This window comes from Dermochelys coriacea, chromosome 6, assembly GCF_009764565.3.
Source record: "Dermochelys coriacea isolate rDerCor1 chromosome 6, rDerCor1.pri.v4, whole genome shotgun sequence".
In the NCBI taxonomy this organism is placed as follows: domain Eukaryota; kingdom Metazoa; phylum Chordata; order Testudines; family Dermochelyidae; genus Dermochelys; species Dermochelys coriacea.
In genome coordinates this window covers 86,273,109-86,281,928 of record NC_050073.1, presented here as the reverse complement: position 1 = coordinate 86,281,928, position 8,820 = coordinate 86,273,109, and the positions used below count along the sequence as shown (strand labels likewise).

The 8,820-nt window shown below is 51.0% G+C and overlaps 1 protein-coding gene across 8 annotated transcripts in view; it reads right to left on the bottom strand.

The window, feature by feature from the left end:
• FLVCR2 (FLVCR heme transporter 2) overlaps positions 1-8,820 on the bottom strand; it is a 57,669-nt gene that overhangs the window by 13,725 nt on the left and 35,124 nt on the right. For all 8 annotated transcript variants that reach the window (XR_006281939.1, XR_006281943.1, XR_006281941.1 and 5 more), the window contains exons 5-7: positions 7,236-7,339; positions 1,041-1,151; positions 73-178 (exon numbers count right to left, since the gene is read on the bottom strand). Coding sequence is in view for 3 of the 8 variants with exons in the window: in XM_038405903.2 (XP_038261831.1) it covers positions 73-178; positions 1,041-1,151; positions 7,236-7,339 (321 nt within the window). In the remaining 5 variants the exon portion in view is untranslated. The remainder of the gene's footprint in view (positions 1-72; positions 179-1,040; positions 1,152-7,235; positions 7,340-8,820) is intronic.

Genomic DNA, 8,820 nt, shown 5'->3' with positions numbered 1-8,820 from the left:
TGTGAAACAGGAATCCTCCTAGGCCTAGCAGGGCATTCTAGCATGCTGGGCGAGATGCAGGGGAGAACATACCTGTGCCGATACATTAAGGAGGCCTGAAGACATTCCTTCTGACTCTGGGTACGTTAACTCTGCCGCAAACTCAAAACCCAGTGGTAGGTAACCTGTCATGAAGAACCTGCACAGCGGTACACAGAAAAGAAACAGTCAGCAGCTGATGGAGGGAGAAGCAGGGAAAGGACCATGTGGCTCTGATCTCTGTTTCCTCCTAACTCAGTGACTGCACAGGACTGGTCCCCCATCATCATCCTATCCCTCCAGCCACCAGATTCACTGACCACACAGCCATGGTCTGAACTCTAGTCCCAACCCATAAATGTTTGGGCCTGCAGTCGCAGTGCAGAGGGCCAGGCCTGAAGGGGCAGAGAGAAGAGAGGCACACGGGGGGCAGGGAGCCACCTATTGCTGCCAGGAAGTGGGGTCAGCCAGTGGCATTGGAGTCAGAATGTTAATGCTTGTTTGGAAAGTAAAAGCCTGGAAGTGACTTAGATGGGATGCCGCCCAGCCGAAGACTATTTTAGAAACCCAGCTATCACCAAGGTTCTCATTCCTTCTCTCCAAGGTCTGGAAGGCCACAGTCCCACCTGCTTCCTGAGAAACATTTCACTATGCTAAGAGGTATCCAGCCTGGCAGAGTGTTCAGAGCCAGCTGGGACAGGGAGGAGTAGTAGGGGCTGCTGCGCACGTCCTTCAGCTCTCCCAGTCAGAGGATCCAGGAGAGACTTGGGGAGAATACAAGACCTTATCCTTCTCCCATATAGAGCCTGCCCCACCCTGGCCTCTGCAGCTTCTGGGCTGTGACACCTCTGCCTTCCCTTCTATGCCACTGCAGGGGCCAGAGGGAAGGGGTGTTTCCAGATTAATGTGGGAGGCAGCAAAAAGCCTGGGCTAAATTGGGCAGTCTCTATGCCTTCCTAGGGTCAGCTCCCACGTGGAAGGGAGAATAAATTCTCGGGAAAGCAGACTGCATGTGAACTTACCCCAGCATGCCTGCGGTCACAAAGACCACCCAGAGGTGGCCTAAGCTCAGGGTGAAGGTATAGGCCACCAAGCCCCCCAGAGACATGATGTAAACTGCCAGCGTCGTCTGCCTGCAAGACAAGGCACAGTAAGGAACAGGCCTTTTTAGCTTTCATTCAACACTCTTCTCTAGCCCTTCCCATCCAAGGATCTTAATGCACTTTACACATTGTGACAAAGCTCTGTCCTTGCCTCCGTGGGTCCTGTTTCCTGGCGGATTTCACTAGCCTCAGAGGCTCACTGTGACCCTCCACGTAACCCTTCTTTCTCTAGAGACAAGAGTCACAATCTACTGAGACATTTTCATCATAAGCCAGCGAGGGAGGTGAGGAGAAGTTATCCTTCCTTGCACAGTCTCTGTTGTCTCCTAGTCTCAGTAATTAATCAGGGGGCAAAGGTGTGGGGGGGAGCCCGGGCCCACCCTCTACTCCGGGCTCCAGCCCAGCGGTCCTAATAGTATCAGCTATGGTAGCTGACCTTTTAGAAACATGACATGTACAATTCCCTGGGCTACTTCCCCCACAGCAGCCCTCACTTCCTCAAGCTCCACTTCACCCTTACCTCAGGGCCTCCTTCCTTGTGCCTGATATGGTGTGTACTACTCAGCCTCTCCAACCGCGCAACTTGTTCCCACAGCTCCTGACATACACCTGACTGACTGGGAGACTTTTAACTAGTTTCAGCCAGCCCCAACTGGCTTCAGGTGTCCCAATCAACCTAGCATTCTCCCTGCCTTCTGGAAAGTTCTTAATTGGCCCCAGGTGTCTTAATTGACCTGGAGCAGTTTCCATTTCACTTAACCTGGTACCAGGGATTTGTTTAGCCTGGAGCTAATATATCTATCTCCCACTACTTTTCTATAGCCATCTGGCCTTGCCCCGTCACAACATGCTAGCAAGGGAAGCTTCACAACCCTCCACCTCCCTGAGAGGAAAAGGAGGAACAGCTTCCCTCTCGCACCAACAGGGAAAACTGAGGCAACAGAGAGGAAAGGGACTCGGCCCAAGGTCACTCAGTAGGTCAGTGGCAGAACCAAGAATGGAACCCAGGAGTCCTGACTCCCCTGTATCCCAATAGTGCAAGACCAAATGGAGGATTCCCTTGTTTGGGAAGAACATCTCTTCTGTAGAGAAGGAAATTGAGGCAACCTAGAAGACAAGGGATAAGCCTAGGCTCTACCAAAGAATTCCCTATTGCCAAAGGACAGGCTATTAACAAATGTTTTCCAGCAAGAGCTTTAGAAACTGATTCCAGCCTATACACAGAGACCACTTCCCCCACCTAGCAACTGCTTAGCAGCCCAGAGCAGCATAGCACAATTGTTAGGACAGGAAGTGAAGGTGAATTCTGTATCCAAACTGAAACTGATGAAAGTAAAACAATTATCAGGGTTAATAAAAAACTTGGATTTACAAAACAAACATTTAAAAAACTCTATTTTTAATTTAAATCAGATTTTTTATTCACATGTTGCTAGTTCTTTACCTTCTTCCCTTTTTATAGCTTAAAATTGCTACGGTAGATGTTCTGTACTTGTTTCTCTAGTATCCTCATTGTTAGTAGAATTTCACATTTTGCACAGAGATTTTTTTCTAATAGAAAGCTTCACATTTAAAATGCTAATCTTTGCTGAAAAAACAAGCCCAGGGCCTCATCAAAACCCTTACTGTAAGACCACCTCATGCTCAAACACAAAACTGATCAGCAAATCACCTTTACTATATTTGCAACCAACACCCCATTCTGATATACTGAACTGCCACAAGTCAAGAAAGGTGAAATGCTTTGACTAGGCTATACACCATTGGGCACACTTTGAAGTCAGTGGGACTTATGCTCCTGCGTCCTAAATACAGGCTCTGGAACTATAAGGCTCCTAGTTTTGAAAGTTTTGGCTGGTGTGTATAAAAAAGTTCACAATATCTTGGGTTAATATGCAGAAAACAATGAAAAGTTATTTAGTCTAACACTGAAGCAATTTTGTTTTGAAGTGACAAAGATTTTATGTCCCTAAGAGATTTTTTTTTAATTAAAATTATAATTTTATCTCCTGGTGCTACAAACACTTATGTGCATGTTTAACTGTAAGCACTAACCATTATTAAAATCAATGGGACTATTCACATGAGTCGTTATGCACCTGCTTAAGTATCTGCAAGATCAGGGCCTTCGTTTTCACTATTTGGGATTTTGCATATACTAGTTTTATAAAATTCAAGTAATACCCCTGCCAGTAGGAGCATTTAAAAACAAAACAGCATTTATAATTCAGTTAATCCTAATTTTAGATTAAAAATTAAAAGTTTGGGGGAATGGGGCTCGGCAGCTGGAGTCTGGGTGTTGGGGGGGATCTGTGGGCGGGGGGTCTGGGTGCAGGGAGAGTGGGGCTTGGTGAGATGGGAGTCCAGGTGCAGCTGGTTGGGGCTCAGTGGAGTGGGGACCCAGGTGCAGAGGCCTCATCAGGGTGGAGCAGGTGCATGGGGGTGAGGCTCATTAGGGTGGAGGTTTGAGTGCAGGGGCCTGAGTGGGGAGGTCTGGATGCAGGGATGAGGGGGCAGGGGCTTGGCAGGGTCCGGATGCAGGAGGGATGAGGCTCAGCAGGGAGGGGTGAGTGCAGGGGGGGGTCTGGGAATGGGGGAGTCTGGATGCATGGGGGTTGGATAGACAGGGAAGCAGCTCCCAATAGAGTGACCTCTCCCGCCACGGCTGAAGAGTGATGGGGTCAGGAAGCGGGTGGTGTGAAGCCAGGGAAGATTTCTGGGGGTGGGTCTGACCCTGCCCTTGCCAATCTGTGCGGGGGGGGGGGGGAGTACACTCTTCTCCACCCCCAGCGCAGCTGGGACTAGCAGCTGAGCCTGCTACAGGGTAGGAGCCACCAGGTGGGGTTGGGGAGGGCTGGGTGTAGGGGATAAGGCTCAGCGGCGAGGAGTGTCGGGTTCTGGCTAGGCATGGGGGGGGGGGTCTGACCCAGCACTGGCCCAGGGCATTTGAATGCCCCCCAACCTCCGCAGTGATCTACCTCTCCCCCTGCTGCTCCAGGCACCTGAAACACAAGACCCCACTGTTGGGGAGGGGCACATGACCACTCTTGCAGTTTCCCTGTGCTTCCCTGTTAGAAAGTCATTTTTCTGCAGGGTAGCAAAGAAATCTGTGAATTTTGCACGCACACAGTGGGGCAGAATTCCCCCAGGAGTAAACCAGTGGCCTCCCACTATCTAAGTCCCCCCAACCAGAAACTTGAGGGTGCAGGGAGGTTTCTGATTTCCACCACAGACTGTATCTGACTGGAGATGAAATTACGCACAACACAGTGAACATATACCTCACTGACCCACCCTTGGAACCAAGCTAGAGGCCAAAATGTGTTATTTTGAGAGCTGGCCTAGTCTCTCTGCACTTTTAATTGCGGACAGACCACATTCAGTGAGAGCACAACATGAGCTTTCCAGAATGAAATATGCACCCCAGATTTAAAAAAGACAGCAGCTCTGAAACCCAGGGGCTAACTCACAAACCCTCCTGACAGGCAGGAGGGGAGAATGCGTGGCCATTCCATTCCTGGCTAAGGGAGACAGGGAAACCAACCTAGTGGCATTAGTCTTTCATGCAAATTGAAGGTAAACAACAAACTTTGAGTGCTGCCCTTCCCTACTTTGATAAGAGGAGGGGCATGTTCACTCTTTTCTCTCAGCTTGGCAAGTGACAGGATTTGGTAGTTTTATTTCCTGATTCTCATAGCCCAGCCTTTGGGTCCATGACACTGTATCACCCCCAACCCTCCATCACCATAGCATCTGTCCTCTTGGAACTGGAAATTTAAACAACAGGCTTTTTCAGAATTTTAAAATTTATTCTCAGTGGAAAGGTTATGTTAATATTTGCTGTTTTACAGAAACCCCCATGAACAGCCTGAACCAGCCCAATTTCCTGGCAGTGCTCTCCTCACACTAGGCTATGTTTATCCTACCATCTCCCTAAAGTTAGTCAGCAGGGTTGCACCGAAGATTAATTTAGCCCACCCCATGCTGGCAATCCCAGCACTAACAAAAAACGCTCATTCTGCCCATGACAGCCCTCCGAACAAACTGGAGATTATTTTCACACTGCTGAGAGTGGACTCCCAGCTCCTACTGTGCAACCACAAATCCCTTACACTGTGATCTCTGTACAGCAATATAGCTCCATTTGGGAGAGTCGGGAATGTCACATGACATAGCTGTGCCAATCTGGGCCATGTTGCCAGCATGACAGAGCTGTTAGGGGCTGCAAATTACAGAGCAGCAAAAATGCAGTTAGTGACTGCGTGTAATCCCACCCCCTAGGGCTACAGTAGCCACAGCTGCCAAAAGAAATGCACATCAACCCAGCCCAGCTGCACACAGCCACCAGAAACAGAAGTAAGTGACTGGCCGCCTGTCTAGTGATCATTTGCTCCTGCTTTTCTCCCTGCTCCCCAATACCCGCATGAGTCCTCATCTGCCATCTCAGGGTTGGCCCAAAAGATCAGTTTCTGCTCTAGACTTGGACCCTGGACCTGCCAGTACTGGTGGCTGGAACTACCCAAACAAGCTGTGGGCCCTAAACATACTCACCCAGGGGTAGAAGGTCCTGGGAAGTTTTCTCTTGCTGTGGATAGGCCATGCTACCAGAGCCAGAATAAATGCTGTGGTGGGTCCTGGAAGGGTTAAAGATCACGGAAGCAGCCTTCTTCCCATCTCCAGCTATTAGAATAAAGCCCTGTCTACTCTGGCCTGCAAGGAAAGCAGGTTAGCACCACCTTAACAAAGCCAGTTGGTGCAGGGAAGTTGATCACCCAGATCCCTGGCTAGCATACGGGGGCTCACTGTAATCAGGCCAGTCAAAGCACATTGCATGAAGATTGAGTGCACTAGAATAGCAGAGACTCCCACCAAGAAAGATCTGGCCCCTGGGAAAGCCCCCAGTCTAAAGCTGCAGGCAACACAGGGACTTTTAGCTGTACATTCGCAGATGGCAGCATGTTCTGCCAAGTGTTCCCATAAGTACCAAACCCTAATCTGACCCCAGTTCCCACCCCCACATGCATCGCTCCATCTGCCTCTGCCTTCAATAAAGTGTCACACACACACACACACACACAAAGTGCCTCTGAGCACAGGACTCAATGGACCTTTCACTAAGTAGAACAGAGACTCTCAGATGCTGGTTTGAGAGACAGAGAACAGGTCTGGTACTGTATGATTCCTCCCACGCTGGGAACTATCTCAGCCTTGACAAAGCAGCCCTGGGCCATTTCTGCCCCTTCCTTCCCAGGGTACTGGGAACCTGACTAGAGCCATGCAGGGGCAGAACACCACACTGCTCTCTCTCAGCTTCCAGACACAAGACAAGACAGCAAGAAAGAAGTCAGACATGGAAGTCTGCCTCACTCCGTTTCCCTGAGAGAAATACACCCTCAATTTACCCCCTTCCTCCCAAGGAGGAGGTGTTCCCCAGACCCCTGCTCTCCCACCTACCCCTCCCCAAAGAAATCTCCCACACACCGACAATTCATACCCGAACCCTAGCCTTTCATGCCTATGCAGGTTGCTCTGGCCCTGCTCCAGCTCCCAAAAAGCAGCTCTCCTCCTTTCAGCTCCCTCTGTACAGCCCTTGACAAGACAACTCTGTGTAAGTTCTTATCTGGTGAGAGTGGATGTTTGTCTGTCCACACACAAATAAGCTCTACCCTCATGATAGGCCAGGCTCAAATCCATTAATCCCTAAACACAAACACCAGAAATAAACCAGAGGCACACAGGAATCCTGGAGAAGTAGCTCCAGTACCTTGTGCATCAAAGAAGGAATGAATAGCTCCAGAACCAAAAAGTGTTGCTGGTATCTCCTGGGCTCAGGAAACTCCCAAAATGAGCTAATATGCTGCTCCAAATTCTTGCTTTTACTGCAGGGTGATTGTTCAGTGGTTCTCCCCCACCCCGCTGCCCCAGACCTGAGGAAGAGCTCTGTAACAAGCTTGAAAGCTTGTCTCTCTTACCAACAGAAGTCGGTCCAATAAAAGATATTACTTCACCCACCTTGTCAAGCCATTGAAAGGCAGAGCTGCCTCCCCTGGGGTTTGCCTTCCATATGGCAGAGAGTAGGATGGAGTTGTGGAGAAACGAGTGCAAGGGACTTACTTGTAGGTTTTGGTTTTATCCAACCAAATGCCAGAGAGCAGAGCTCCAGCCATGCCAGACACTACAAGGGTGAGTCCAATTCTTCCAGCATTCACCTCCTCCCCCTGTGGGAAGACACACATCAATACAGGAACTAGTTAATGGCCAACAGCAAGCAGGGATGGATGGCTAAAAGGGCCTCAAAGGAGAAGATACTAACGGCCTTTCAAAGCTTGCTGTCCAGTACTGGTCTTTGGGTCGGCTCGTTCAGGATTTACCAGGAATGTAGGGTAATCCCAGGGAAAAGATGCTCCCAGGTATCCCAGTTCTAGCCTTTCCCAGCAGTAAGTGCTTAGGGAAAGTTACAGAAGCCCTAGCTATGGAGCACTCCCCTCTCCTCCATGGGAAGGCAATATAGTGAAAGGTGCAGGAGCAATGACTGTCAGGAGGCTCCCAGCTGGTAGTGCTGTAGGGCAGCAGTTCTCAAATCAGTGGTCCATGGCCTTCTGGGGGTCCACAAGCCGATTTCAGGGGGTTTGCAAGCCCGAGCCCTGGTGCCCCACAGGGCAAAGCCCTTAACCCATGGGTGCAGTTTGGGGGGGCATGAGGGGCTTTGCCCCGCCAAACTGCAGTACCATAACCAGACTGGGGCAGCCCTGGGAACGGCTCCACACTCCCACCTTCTCCTCTCCCCCCTGCCCCTGGCCAGGTCGGAGGCGGGAAACTGGAGACGGGCAGTGCAGGGCAGCTGCTGCTGCTCTGGCTGGTGCCATGAAGCGGTTGGCCCTGGCACTCCCCCATCTCCTGCTGCTGCTAGCGCCTGGGGCTGCGGCTGTTCCTCAGCTCCCAGCACCCTTTGATTACTCCTGCAGCAGCTAAGAGTGGCCCTGTCAGGGGGACCCAGCTCCAGGACCAGCACAGCCTTCAGGGAGCAGCAACCACACAGCCCCTAGCTGCCCCTCTGCCTGCACCCTCAGCTACACCCCTCTCTGCACACAGCTCCTAGCTATCACCACCCCACACCCTGAGCAGTTTCAAACTTTTTGAGCTGAAACCCCACCTCCTTTGAGTTATAATTTTTGGGTGCATCCCCTGCAATCCTGGGTGGCCTGCTGAGGTGACTCAGGGGGTGGAGTTGGTGCTCCCTCCCCAGACCCCACTGTGCAGAGCTGGCCCAAGCTCCGCCAGGTCCTGCCCTCCCCAAAAGAGAAGTCAAACTATGCCTATGCCTGAGGCCTGCCCAGGGGCCAGAATCCAAGCCCTGGTGCCCCTCAGGACAAAACCCCAAGCTCCTCCCCTTGGCCCAGTGGCTGAAGCCCAGACACCCCCCCACCCCTCACACCTTGAAGTTTCTATAGCATGTTGGAGGGGGTGCTCAGAAAGAAAAAGGTTGAGAACTGCTGCTGTAGGGAATAGGGCATAAGCAGTGACTGGGTGAGTTAACAGAAGAAAGCCCAACTGATTATGGTATAGGGGCATAGCCCTTGGTGGAGCTCACCAGCCCAGTTCTCTTCCAGCAGAAGATGGTGCAAGGAACAGGGATAGGAGCACTGGCTGATGCAGAGGAAGCGCACAGTAGCTCCAGTACCAGTCTCTCCCAGCAGGA